The following is a 14647-nucleotide window of genomic DNA, read 5'->3' as shown; positions in this document are numbered from 1 at the left end:
TCCCATTTTGCTGCAGCTTTCCATGAAGACAGAAGTCTGCTCAGGAGGGATTTCCAGCCCTCTGAAGCATTATTTTTAGGGGGGTGGCGTGTCTCTGCAGGAGGAAGAGGTGGTTGCCAATTCAGAAGGAAAGAGGAAGATCTAAGAAAAATACACAATTGTTTCCCGAACATAATTTAAAATAAAATCCCTTTCTAACCACAAGGCATTTCAAATTAATCAGGCAACTTAAAACTATATATAAAAACTAGAAATTGTAGCACCATTTTCGAAGAGACAATAATGTTGTCATCTAAAGGTATTAACTCACCGATGTCCTCGGATGTCCGACTGGTCACAGACTCCGCCTAAGGCAATCCGATGGAATTCTCGCCCCAATGTCTTTGCTATAGATCTTCCCACGCTGGTCTTTCCAACTCCAGGGGGGCCCACAAAGCAAAGGATGGGGCCCTTCAGGTTGTTCTTGAGTTGCCTGACCGCTAAATATTCCAGCACTCTTTTCTTCAGCTTCTCCATCGCATAATGATCATTGTCCAGGAGAATCCTGGCTGCCCGGATATCCAGGCAATCTGTTGACCAAACATGGAAGGGGTTTAAGTATGAAGCCAAATAATTCCTTGTCTTCAAATGTCTAGCTTTACTCTGCCTGCATTTAAGTAAAAGAGCCCCTGATTTGATTTGATTTTTTTTTTATCACTTGCAGTCCTAGGGCTTCAATCCCACTGGTGGCCCCAACCAAAACAGAGGCACTGAGCCAACAGGCTTTATGTTAGAGCTGACTCGCCATTCATAAATTTGTTCCACCAGTTGATTCTCGTTGGTGTTACATACAGCACTGATGTTACCTGTCTGTCATGGGTTTGGAGGGAAAGTTCCATCCTATGGGGAGTGGAAGGCGGGACATCAGGAGGAGGGGCTGTACTGTATATATATGTGGAGAGTGTGTGGAGATGCGAGGAGGAGACAAAGCAGCAGCTGAGAGAAGAAGCTGGTGTGGGAGTCTGTGTGTCAGACAGGGTACTACTGTGTGTCAGAGTACCAACCTGATAGGTTCAGGTGTCTGTTGGTTAGCCAGAACTGATAGGTTCAGGGTCTGTGCTTCAAGTTAAGGGTTCTGTGTGAACCAAACTGTATGCATGTATGAATGAGAATAAGCCACGTTACTTTATCTTATTCACCTGATTATTTTATTTTCCCTGTGTGTTGTATTTAAATAAACCTTGTTCTTTTATTTGTTAAAAATCCATCCCTGGTCTGTGTGACTTCTTATAGGGAATGGTTGGTGGCAGCTTAGTTAAGTGTGGCAGATCCCAGTAGGTCTGGGTTTGTCACATTGATTGGTGTCCAGCGTGTGGGATACGACTGGTCCAGTTGTCCAGCGGTCCAGCAAAGCCTTGGCAAGTGTGCCCAGAGCAAGGGGGGTCTAGTCAGGGACAATCTGAGAGCACGTAGGTAATCTTCTAGGTGTACCTCAAGGGGAGGTGCGCTAATAGAAGAACGTGTAACCTCAGATTGGGGACTAGATTAGAGTGCTCTGAGGCAGCCTGGTTTTGGCGGGAAAAAAGCTGAGGCAAAACTGTGTAGTAGCAGTGATTTAGCCTGCCAGCTGAGAGGCCCAGCAGAGGGGGGTAGTCTCTAACTCGCTACAGTTGCAAGTAGTGCTGAAGAACAGCAGCAATCTATAGAAAGCTGGTTCTGAGGCAAAAGAGGAAAAAAGTGGTCGTTTTATTTTGAGGCTTGACTTTTTAAAGCAGCCTGTTCTGAGGGGGGATTATGCCCTTGACTCGAAGCCAAATGGCAGAAATGGGTGAAGTGAAAGACCCCCAGGTTGACCAAGGTTCTGAGGATGAATTTGGCTCAGTGCAGGGTGACAGCACGGGAGAACAAAACCCAGAACTCAGAAAATTGCTCATAGCCCAACAGCATGAACTGAGGGTGAGGGAAATGGAGGAAAGATTAGAGAGAGAGAGAATGGAAAAGGAAGAAAGATTAGAGAGAGAAAGAAGGCAATTTGAAATAGAGAGATTGGAAAGAGAAGAAAGATTAGAGAGAGAGAAAATTGCTCTGGAAAAAGAAAGGATGGCGTATGAGTTAAGAAAATTGGAAATAATGAACCAGAACAATAATAACAATAGGGATTCTGAGGGAGGCCAATTGTCTAAGGCTGACCTGAAGAAATTCCCTGTGTACCACAAGGGAGATTGTCCTGAGGTATTCTTTTCCTTAGTGGAAAGAGCGTTTGTGGACTTCTCAGTGAGGGAAACTGAGAAGATGACCATCATGCGATCTTTAATCAGTGGTAGCCTGGCTGAGGTCTATGCCGAGATGCCTGAGGAACTGATGAAAGATTTTGCAGAGTTTAAAAAACTGGTGTTTGCCAGACATGGGATAAATGCGGAGCAGCTGAGACAAAGATTCAGGTCCCTCACAAAAAAACCAGAGCAGACTTTTACCCAAGTGGGGGCCCAATTGGTGAGGCTGCTTGAGAAATGGCTATCTCAGGAGGGGACAGAGACCTATGAGCAGCTTAAAGACTTGATAGCACTGGAACAGTTCTATTCAGTCCTGCATGGGGAATTGAAATTCCAGGTGAGGGAAAGGAAACCAAAATCTGTGGTGGAAGCTGCCGAGATCGCAGATTTTATTTCGCAAATAAGAAAGCCCTTGGGTGAGGGGAAATCTGTAGGTAAACCCAAAGAAACCTACAGCAAGTACTCTCAGGGACCAGGGAAAAGCCAGCAAGGGGGAGGGGCCCATGGTGAAGGGAAGCCCTCAGACATGAAACCAAGACCTCAGATTTTGGAGGGAAAACCAAAACAAGATGAGAGAGAATCAAAATACACCAGAAAATGTTATTTCTGTCAGGGAAAGGGCCATCTAATCTCAGAGTGTGAGAAATTAAGGCAGCTAAAAGGAATGGTGCCTCAGGATTCTAGTGGAACCAAGCCAAAAGCTGTGTTCTGTGTCCAGAGAGAGCAAGGCTCATTGTCACTGAGGGAGCCTGTTGCCATGGCTGCTCAGTCTGGAACGGCTGCATCTGCTGATCAGGCTGAGGAAGGTGGTCCTCTTGTGGAGGTCAAGCGATGCTTGCTCGTGAGAACAGATTCTCAGTTGTTTGAGACAGCAGGGGTGGACGTAGGAATACTTGGCCGTCAGTATCGGGGGCTGCGGGACACTTGTTCTCAGGTGACCCTGTGCCATCCAGATATTATTCCTAGGGAATATATAATCCCGAATGAGAGCATAAAGGTAGCAGGGATTGAGGGGCAGATAATCTCACTCCCAGTCGCGGAGGTACCTGTCAACTTTCAAGGCTGGAGGGGAGTTTGGCGGCTAGCGATTTCATCGACTCTGCCAGCAGCCGTGCTCGTGGGAAATGACCTGGCTGAACATGTGAAACGGGTGCTAGTGATTACACGTTCACAAGCCACCACGGGGACAGTTCAGGGGGGTAATGATGAGCCAGAGACGGAAGCAGGTGGGGGAAGTTCAGAAGCTGTGGTGGAAACCTTAACCACAGACAGCAGATTTGGACAGGAGCAAAAGGCAGACGCCACTCTCCAAAAGTGTTTTGAACAGGTGACTGACGCCCAGCTAACACCTGAAACCCCAGTGAGATTTCTGGAGAAAAAGGGGATTTTATATAGAGAGACCCTGAGGAATACCTCAAAAGGGGGAGATGGGATCAGAAGTCAGCTGGTGGTACCTGAAAAGTATCGCCCCATGATCTTACAAAGGGGGCACTCTGACATGTTTGCTGCACACTTAGGGGTGAACAAAACACAGCAGAGAATCACACAGAATTTTTACTGGCCTGACATAGGGAAGCAGATCAGGGAGTTCTGTAAACAATGTGATGTGTGTCAAAGGCAGGGGAATAGCCGCGATAGGACCAAAGCAAAGTTGTGCCCTTTGCCTGTGATTGACACTCCGTTCAAATGCATAGGGGTGGATATTGTGGGACCTTTGCCCAAGGCCACAAAGAGGGGGAACAGGTTCATTCTCACAATTGTGGACCATGCCACAAGGTACCCTGAAGCCATACCCTTGACTAACATTGAAACTAACACAGTGGCAGATGCCTTGGTGGGGTATATGTCCAGGATGGGATTTGCCTCAGAAATAATCACAGATTTGGGCGCATCGTTCACATCAAAGCTCATGAAACGCTTATGGCAAATCTGTGGAATTAAGCACAAGGAAACCACTGCTTATCATCCTGAAAGTAATGGGTTAACTGAGAAGTTCAATGGGACTCTAATGCGCATGATTAGGGCTTACTTGGCAGAGAATCCAAACAATTGGGACCAGAAGCTGCAATCCCTTTTGTTTGCTTATCGATCAGTGCCACAAGCCAGTACCGGGTTCAGTCCGTTTGAACTCTTGTTTGGGAGAAGGGTGAAAGGGCCCCTTGATTTGATCAAACAAAATTGGGAGCAGATCACCCAGGATGACCCACAAGACGTGGTGACATACATAGACACCTTGATGAATGACCTAAAGAGAAATCTAGAGCTGGCAGCAGAAAACCTGCAAGCTCAGAAGGTCAGACAGAAAACATGGTATGACCACAAAGCTAGAGAGAGGCACTTTGACCCAGGGGAGGAAGTGCTTTGGCTTAGGCCCTGCAGAGAGAATAAACTGCAGCTCAAATGGGCAGGACCATATAGGGTCATTTCCAAGATGTCAGACCTGAACTACCTTATAGAGCAGGAGGAGAACCAAGCAAGGAGGGTGGTTCATGTGAATGCCCTAAAACCCTACTACAGAGGGGAACAGAGGGTTTTATTTGCGATAAAAGCAGCTGAGAGTGAGGAAGCTGAATTACCCTTCTGGGAGGGTAGAGGGGAAGTAAAATACAACCCAGAGGAGGTAAAGATCAGTCCTGCACTCACCCAAGACCAGCAGCAAGAACTAAAAATGCTGCTTAGTAAATATCAACAGGTGTTTTCCAACAAGCCGGGGATAGTGAAGGGAGTGATGCATCGGATCCACACAGGGGATGCACCCCCGCAGGCAGTATCCCCATACCGAGTAACGGGACCCTATAGGGACAAGGTGCGGAAGGAGCTGGACGAGATGCTTAGGGAGAACATAATCGTCCCCTCTTCTAGTCCTTGGTCCTCTCCGATAGTCCTTGTGGACAAGCCTGATGGGAGCATTAGGTTTTGTGTCGATTACAGGAAATTAAACCGTGTAACCACTCCTGATGCCTACCCAATGCCCAGGCTAGACAACCTGATTGAAACCATAGGGGGTTGTCGGTTCATCTCATCATTGGACCTGGTAAAGGGATATTGGCAATTAAGAATTGATCCCAGGGATCAAGAAAAGACTGCCTTTTGCAGCCCTTTTGGTCTCTATGAGTTTCGAGTCCTGAGCTTTGGTCTCAGAAATGCACCAGCCACATTCCAAAGGCTGATGGACCAGACCTTGGCAGGGCTCAGTGACTTTACAGTGGCCTACATTGACGACATAGGGATCTTCAGTAATACCTGGGAAGATCACCTGATACACCTGGAGTTAGTGCTGCAGAGGTTAAGTGCAGCAGGGCTAACAGTAAAGGCCAGCAAGTGTCAGCTGGGTAGCCCAGAAATAAAATACTTGGGTCACATGGTAGGGGGAGGAGTGATAAAACCCCTGGAGGCCAAAATAGAAGCTGTTCGTGATTGGCCTAGACCCAACACCAAGAAAAAGGTCAAATCATTTCTTGGGTTGGTGGGCTACTACAGGAAGTTCATCCCGAGGTTTAGCGAGATTGCGGCTCCGCTGACCGATCTGACGAGGAAGAAGGCTGATGACCGCATCCCGTGGACCAGCGACTGTGAGGAGGCGTTCCAGAGGTTGAAGGAGGCGTTAATCAACTATCCTGTGCTGCGGGCTCCAGACTTCGACCGGGAGTTCATCATCTACACCGATGCGTCTAACAGCGGGGTAGGAGCAGTTCTGTGCCAGGAGGATGAGAATGGTGACCAGCATCCAGTGTCCTACCTGAGTAGGAAACTTCAAAAAGGTGAGAGACATTTGGCAACCGTGGAGAAGGAGTGTTTGGCAATAGTCTACGCGATCCAGAAGGCCAAGCCTTACATCTGGGGAAGACATTTTATTCTGTGCACTGACCATTCACCACTGCAATGGTTAAAGACAATGAAAACCCACAATAGCAAACTTATGAGGTGGGCTTTAAACCTACAAGACTATGACTTTGAAGTGAAGGTGGTCAGAGGGTCAGTGAACTGTGTTGCTGACGCCTTGTCAAGAAGACCTGAAGAATGAAGACGGCAAAAGAAACATGGACTATGTGTATATATTGATGACAAAAAGTTAAATGTACCTGTTTTTTTTGAACTTGGTTTGTATGAATAAAGGTAAATTGATGTAATGTATATGGTAAATGTTTAAATGCCTAATTGCTATGGTTAACTTAGAATGTAAGTATAAGTAAATATGATATGGTATGTATAACTGTTGTTATGTGTTTTATCCAGGTTGTTTTTTTGGGAAAAAGCACCTTAGCTTTCCCCCTACAAAACAACTTATAAAGAGGGGAGGTGTTACATACAGCACTGATGTTACCTGTCTGTCATGGGTTTGGAGGGAAAGTTCCATCCTATGGGGAGTGGAAGGCGGGACATCAGGAGGAGGGGCTGTACTGTATATATATGTGGAGAGTGTGTGGAGATGCGAGGAGGAGACAAAGCAGCAGCTGAGAGAAGAAGCTGGTGTGGGAGTCTGTGTGTCAGACAGGGTACTACTGTGTGTCAGAGTACCAACCTGATAGGTTCAGGTGTCTGTTGGTTAGCCAGAACTGATAGGTTCAGGGTCTGTGCTTCAAGTTAAGGGTTCTGTGTGAACCAAACTGTATGCATGTATGAATGAGAATAAGCCACGTTACTTTATCTTATTCACCTGATTATTTTATTTTCCCTGTGTGTTGTATTTAAATAAACCTTGTTCTTTTATTTGTTAAAAATCCATCCCTGGTCTGTGTGACTTCTTATAGGGAATGGTTGGTGGCAGCTTAGTTAAGTGTGGCAGATCCCAGTAGGTCTGGGTTTGTCACAGTTGGCACCAGCAATTAGATTGAAGATCCTAAGAAAGGATACGAAGCTGACTCTACCTTTTGTACTTTTGTTCCAGGGCAGTTCTACCATCAGTTCCAAATAATTCCGGGTTAAGGCGTATTCTGGCATTGACTGAGGCATTTTCTTTAATCTGGAAAGACAGATAAAATCAATCATTAGTAGCCTAATACTGGACTTGTACATGTTATCTCCTAAGAAATTAGGAATTCAACCACAGTAATACTGTAAAATTACACCAGGACACAGTCTTGGGGATAAAATTATTAATATGATGGTATCTGCCTCTAATTAAGGTTATATACCCTGTGACTCAGTGCAGCCTTTTCAAAGCTAAGCAGATTTTGCTAATTACCTGAGAGGAAGACTTCCAGGGACCTCTCTACATATCCCTTTATGTTTTATTGTAAGTATAACAGATAGGTTCGTCTACAAAATTCATTTATTTTAAATTTATTTTATTTTATTTTTATTTAATTAGATTTCTACCCCGCCCCCCTAGAGAGTGTCTACTCGGGGCGGCTTACAAATGTCACAAAATATCATAAAATACAATAAATTCAAAATTCCTAATTAATATTGAAACATCATAGCACTAAAAACCAAAATCCAGGTCTAGTTTTATGGAACTAAAGGCTGTGATCCTAAACTTGTGCACTAGGAAGGAAATGATTGAACTCAATGGAAGTTACTTTTGAGCAGACCTGCTTACGATAAGGCCATCAGGTCTATGCACACTGACCAAACAGGAAGTTTCATTCTACAATATAGATCTTTACTTGTGAGTAAATAGACTCAGGAACACATGTCAAAAATTGGACAATAGATGTATTTTTTGGGATACGAACCACTAAGCGAAGGGACTTTTGAAGACAAGAGTTATGTAAATCCCTCTCATTCAACAGGTCTATTCCAGTTGAAACTGAGAATGGATCTAGCCAATTCTGATTTCTTAAAAGAAAAATTCTAATGTGGGTATTATTTAAAGATTAAACACAGGCCTTCCATAAACTAAAAATGTGTCCTTGTCTTTGGGTCGTACCAGAGAATGCTTTGAATCAAAATAATAAGTTCTACAGGGAAGTTAAGGAATCCGGCATCACTATCTGTGCATTTTCAGCATCAAGAAGTCTCAAAACAAAAAGAGACGAAGGAGCTTCAAGATATTCCGTGTAATCCTTCACCCACACAAAATGTATTATTTTAATGATTCGCTGAGTGTTGGCCTCAGAAGCCTTTTTTCCTACAAGCAAAATGTGATATTCCATAACAAAGATTAAAGGAAAATCAAGCGAGAGCTCCAGCGTGTATATCTGATTTTTAAAAAAAGAATATAAAAACCTTATAGAAGTACAATAGCTAACCTTTTCAATTCTTTTATGCATACTTTCAAAGCCTGCTCAGGCATGTTGGAGGTCCGAACTTTCTTCTCAAGGCTGACAATATCATCATGGTCTTCTTCGTCCTCCTCATCTTCGGCAGCGCCTGGGATGTGGGCGATCCTTCGGATGGGACGTATAGCTATGACCTAAATATTTTTAAAATGGCAAAAAGTAGGAGCAGCTGTGACCCTATTGCCTCTATTGCAAAACCATCAAAAACCAAAATAAATCCAAAATTTGCTAATAAATTGCTAGCAAATGCAAACACTTAAGAGCTTCAAGACATTTTACAAAATGTAAATTTTGCTGGTTCACTGGGTTTACTCTATCAATCTCGCTCATCTAGTGGTACCACCGCTACTCAGCGCAGTTTCCAAAAATGAAATAAACATCAAGAACGCAACTACATCCCACCCAACCTGCAAATATATATATATATTAAATATATATATATAAACTATAAACAGAACTCTCCAGCCAAACACTCAAGATGGCAGCATCAGACTAAATACAGACTGCAAAATATAACAAATAAAACTGGATAACCATAAACGGAGGATGTCTTGAAATGCCTCCCCCAAAATCAATATTTTAATGTGTTTTTTGAATATTAGGAAAACTGGCTACGAACTGGGGGGGGGCACAATCTATTCTAAATTTCAACCTCCCAGAACCATAATTAAACTGTGTTTTTGACAGTGGCTCTCCTAATTTACTTGATAATAAGTATCTGTTGTAGAGTACAGAAGTTAATATACACTCTCGGATCTGATCAGGCCACAGAAAGCCACACTTTCCAGTTATTCCAGTTATGCTCTAAACATCCACCCATGACACAGTCTTGCGCATTACCACTCAGCCGGAGCTAAGATCAGCTGAGCTTCTTCCTGGAAGGTGATCCTGCTGAGCTGGCATGTTCAGACTGGAGCTGTGCTTTGCCTTCTTCAAAGCTGATGCAGGGAAGCAGCTGTGCTTTGTATGCCTAACAGGAAACTATTCCAAATGCCCCAAACTGCATTTCCGACAGTAGAGAAATGTGGCTTTTTGAGCTCTCGGAACATCTTGACAGTGACCCTTGGGGTGTGTAATGTCTATGCCGATCAGCCGAGGTTCCTCCAGGCTTCTGGCTTCCTCAGACCCCATCCGTTGTTGTTAAATCATAAACAAACATGGGAGAATCCTTACCTTGTGACTTACATTTGTATTATGTGAACTTAAATGTGTAATATTAAAACAAACTTTCTACATGAAGCAAAGAAAGAAAGAAAGCCCACCCTCTTGTCATCATCCTGTTTGGGTTTCCTGGTTTTCTGAAGGAGCTTCAAGCCTTCGATCTGCCTAACGAGCAAAGGTATGGTCATCTTGAACCGTTCTTCCAAGCCAACAGCATCTAAAATCTAAATAAAATAAAATAAAATAAGCATGAGGTAGCAATACATTTTTCACTGTACACTCGTATTTTTCACACACCCGTAAAATGTTAATGCCATGTGAAATACAACTCTGTAATCGTACAGGAAAAAGACTGATGCAGAATGAGTTACAAGAAAGCGGGTCTTTCTTGATCTCTGTCACTGCAGGGTCCTCTGGATAATAAGACCCAATTAAACCAACTGCAGCCGCATCATCGCTCAGGGTGCAAGCGGCAAAGAACTGATTCCATCCCTGTGACGTTAGAGTAAGCTGTTCGACATTACCTGATTTGCATCTTTGGGCTATGGAAGAAAAGTGGGAACAGATCTGTCAAAATAACTGGACTTCCAAGTCAAAGCTATAATTTCGGACGGCTTAAGAATTCTGAAATAAATACGGATGTTGCGTTCCGCCTAAACGAAGGCCACGCTCCATACCTGGAGCTTTTCCTGGTTGCTGGTACGGATGATTGAGGTTAATATGTCCGGTAAAGCTTCTCTCGGCAGGTTGTCCAACAGGCGCCTCAGTTTAGCCACGGCGGGAATTGACATATCCAACATGTCAACCAACTGCACCATGGAGAGGAAGGAAGAAAAGAAATAAAAGTACAATGAACTCATCAGCACTCTTCTTATTTTGGATCCCTCAGCTCTAAAACACCAAAAACATGACCCAACGTTAAAAACAAAGTCTTCTAAAACCCTCTTAGTCATTTTCTCGGTTTCAGTCTTTCCCAAGACAATTGTCTTCAGGCAAATCTACCCCCAAAAAATGACGGATGAGTAGCATCAAAACATCTGCTTCAGTCTGTGCTGATGACTCAAGCACTAGAGGGGGGTTTGTTTTCCTGCAGAATCCAAATGTCTCACCGTGTAATTATCTGCAGAGCTCACTCGCTTCGCATCACATAGGCATCTTTTTCCTGAAGCCAGCAAGGTGTACTTTAGCACGCATGTATGGACCTAATTCTAGAGCCTTTGGGACCACCTTCCAGAGTATGGGAAGATCAGCAACACAAAAAGACCTCCTGGATATTTTTTCATGTAGGTGAGTATCTGGAGGGTTCCTAGCACAGCTAATGCAAACCTTGAGGGTCATTGTTCACAAGTGAGGAAACAGGTAAGTCATCACACACCAAACATTCTCGGTTGTCCCACAGCATCTCAGACTATTCCATCATGTGGTCCCACAAAGGAAACCACAGGGTAGCGAAGGTTGCAGAGGCAAAATTTGCACAGGCTGGGCTCAATACAGACTTGAGACTGGAAGAAGTAGCTTGGAACCACATCAGAAGTATACAATTTAGAAGGTAATATGCAGCTGAAGAACTGCAAAGGACATATATATTTAAGCTGCCATAATCCAAGCGAGACAATGGATTTATTTAGAGCAGTGGCTTCCAATCTTGGGTCCCCAGATGTTCTTGGGACAAAAACTCCCGGAAATTCTGGCCAGCACAGCTAGTGATGGAGGCTCCTGGGACTTGCAGCCAAAATATTTGGGGACCCAAGGCTGTGAACAAGGAACAGCGTGCCTCCAAATATTTTGCACTATAACTCTTGCTGTGTTTTATTACTGGCCAGAATGAGAGGTCTAGGCCAAAACATTTGGCGAGCCAAAGGTTCTGTTTCTGATCGAGCCTAAGACGGTCTACTTGTTTGGAAGCCACTCTCCAGAGACTCAGAAAGAGGACTCACATAACTCTGCCAAGCGAGGTCCTGGTCAGAATCTGGATGGGAAACAGCTACAGAATATTAGGGATGTCCAGATAAGGCTGGGGATCTTTTCCAAAACCCCAAAGAGCCTTTGCTACCAATTAGACTTAATCATACTGGCAGGACTGATCCAATATCTGGTAAAGTATAAGGCAGCTTCCTATGTTTGTGTACGCCCAAGAGAGGCTTGAACCCACAGCCTTTTGTGCAAAGCACGTACCATGGACTGTTCCTCTACTGCAGTGGTTCCCAACCTTGGGTCCCCAGATGTTCTTGGACTACAACTCCCAGAAATCCTGACCAGCACAGCAAGCGGTGAAGGCTTCTGGGAGTTGCAGTCCAAGAACATCTGGGGACCCAAAGTCTACAGTCAACCACCAAATGTGCTTCTGCAACAGGCCTTTCAACCAGCACACTCTGATTCGAGCCCCCTGACCTGCACTGCGTATTTATAGAACTGCTCCGACAGCTCCCCCAGTTCTTCCTCGGAGGCAGACTTGTTGGTAAACTGCTCCAGCCGATCCAGCTGTTCCACGTCCGCGACAGGGTAGGGCTTCTCCTTCACCAGCTGCAGGATCTGGAATCTGCACAGGCCTGTGATCAACAAAGTATAATGGGGCTTCGGCCAGTTGCTGCCAACCACCTGAATAGCCAGCGCGGCTGTGCCGATCCTGGAAGCGAGAAGAACAGCCGTGTCACTTTTTGCCATGGCGCCACAGGGAAAATGGACTTGGGTGGGAATCCCCAAGGCTATGAGACCAACACTTCAAAGCACTATACATAGTTATAATTGTTATAATTGCTGGTTTATTTATCTACACAGCTCCGGCAGCAACCCTCAAGGGTTTCAGAATACAGGTTTTTCTAGCCCTACTAGGAATTACTGAGAACTGGGCCTAGAACCTTCAGCATATCAAAGACGTGCGTTCCACAACTCAGCTCTGGTTTGTCATAATCCGAGGCCTTTAATTACTGGCAAGACTAAGAACCAAAGAAGAGAAAGACCCACGCAGAGAACGCCATGCCTCAGAGGGTTCACTTGTTATTGTTCCTTGCAGCCATTTCTTTGCCAAAAAGGCCAGCCAGTTTTTTAAACCAAGTACTGACTTGCCTTTTCGGCAGCAGGACGGCCATCTCAGAAAGGGAGCATGCACACACCTGCCAAAGCCTTTGCAATTAAAGCAATCATCTTCTAAACACTCAGCATAGCAGAAATAACAAATCCAGAGCTGAACAAGCTTATTGTTACACATCATTCTGTTTTGTTTCACTTCCCAAAAGTCCAGTTCCAAAGTTCGCAAACAATCCTGTTGAGCAAACATAGAACCAAACACTCCGCATAATGTTTGATATACAGTATTTGCACAAGATAGAGATTGCCCCGTTCAAAACAACAGGGGCTCTACCTGCCTTGAGGGGCAGAGAATTACCTTCCCGGGCAAACACCCTGGAAAGAACCACTGCGTGCACAACGGATTATTAAATAGAGGATTAAAACCAAACGCAATTCTGACCCAAACATTTTAAACCACTCACTGATTAAATGTGAACCAATCATGACGATGCATGCAAAGCCTTTAATTGTCCCCCCAAAAAGGAAGGAACATCTTACACATGTTATGTTCCACACCCTGCCAGATAAAGCTCTGAAAAAGACACTATTTTCAGATGTCTGAAGCACCAGCAAAGCCGAAACTAAAAATAACAGTCACCATTGTTCATCAAAGGATGCTAAGATAGAGATGGTTAAAAATGCCTTATTAGGAAGGGAGCTAAGACACAGCTTGAAACTGTGAATAAGCAGTCGACAGAATTATTACTGACCAATTTGAAAATATACACTATATTATACATATAATGCATATACAACACTGTATACTTATGTGTGTGTACGTGAATACATACACACATAGACATGCACGCACCCACACGTTTTATGCATGCATACAATGCATACATAATGTATATGTGCGCGAATGAATATATTTGTAATCATTATACACGTGTGTAATGATAGAATGTTACTCCTTGCATTTTGGGAGAATAAACCATTTAAAAAAAACAGGCCCAAAAACCAAGGTGAGAAGAGAAGAGGAAGGTACCCCTTATACTCAAAATGTTTCAGGATATAAAAAATAATAATTTAAAATAAAGCCCATGCCTTGGAAACCAGGCGGGGAAAGCGAAAGTGGGCCGCAGAGGGGGGGGGCGTAGCCATGGCGACGAGGGGGCGGGGCCTCCCGGGAGGGGCGGGGCGCGAAAGGGCCGCGAGCGGGGGGCGCCGTAGCCATGGCGACGAGGGGGCGGGGCCTCCCGGGAGGGGCGGGGCGCGAGAGGGACGCGAGAGGGCGGGGGGATGGTTGCCAGGGCGACGCGGGGTCGGACGGGCGGGCGGCGGTTCGTCCCCCGACCTGTGGAGCGGGGGCAGCGGGTCCTGCTCGCCGGCCGGGTCGCGGGTGTCCGGGATGACGCCCAGGATGGTGCTCCGGAGCGAGGTCCCCCTCAGGAGGCGGCTCCGCACCAGCTGCATGTTCCGCGGGGAGTCCACGCTGGCGCGCATGGTGGAGCCCGGCAGCAGGACGGCCTCGGGGGTCAGCAGCAAAGGGAGGCGGCGCGGGATCTGGATGGCGCTGCCGCCCGACGACGAGGACGAGGACGAGGACGACGCCATGGCCGGCCCGCTCCGGCCTCCCCGCTCGCGGCAGGGCGAAGTCCGCCGGTCGCCTCAGAAAAGGCCGCGCTACGGTGGCCGGCGAGGGCCAGCCCGCCCGCCGCGCGCCCCGCCCGCCACTGCCCTCTGCAGGCGGCGGCGGGAATCGCCCCCTGGAGGAACCCGAGCGCAGGGCCGAGTGGCCAAGTTTCTGGTCCTCATCCTCTCTGTCATCCATCCCCTTACACACCCTAGGGGTCCTTCGTGCCCAACCCAAGATAGGCTGCCCTGGGGGGTGGGGGGTGGGAGAAACGCCTGGCCTTCCTCCCTCGTGGCCATGGCATATTGTCTCCAGTATATCACCTGCAGCGGCATCTTCTGAAAGGCTGGAAAGGAACGTGCAAA

The 14647-nt window shown here is 45.9% G+C and overlaps 1 protein-coding gene across 1 annotated transcript in view; it reads right to left on the bottom strand.

Annotated features, from left to right (window-relative positions):
* Positions 1-14327, bottom strand: part of LONP2 (lon peptidase 2, peroxisomal) — a 36089-nt gene extending 21762 nt beyond the window's left edge. Inside the window, exons 1-7 of the mRNA XM_072980692.2 lie at positions 14004-14327; positions 12029-12263; positions 10315-10446; positions 9739-9861; positions 8447-8610; positions 7121-7215; positions 311-569 (exon numbers count right to left, since the gene is read on the bottom strand). Of these exons, the coding sequence (XP_072836793.2) occupies positions 311-569; positions 7121-7215; positions 8447-8610; positions 9739-9861; positions 10315-10446; positions 12029-12263; positions 14004-14263 (1268 nt within the window). The 5' untranslated portion in view covers positions 14264-14327. The remainder of the gene's footprint in view (positions 1-310; positions 570-7120; positions 7216-8446; positions 8611-9738; positions 9862-10314; positions 10447-12028; positions 12264-14003) is intronic.
* Positions 14328-14647: the final 320 nt, after the last annotated feature.

The sequence above is a fragment of the Pogona vitticeps genome, chromosome 10, assembly GCF_051106095.1.
Source record: "Pogona vitticeps strain Pit_001003342236 chromosome 10, PviZW2.1, whole genome shotgun sequence".
In the NCBI taxonomy this organism is placed as follows: domain Eukaryota; kingdom Metazoa; phylum Chordata; class Lepidosauria; order Squamata; family Agamidae; genus Pogona; species Pogona vitticeps.
This window is presented reverse-complemented; position numbering and strand designations above follow the sequence as displayed.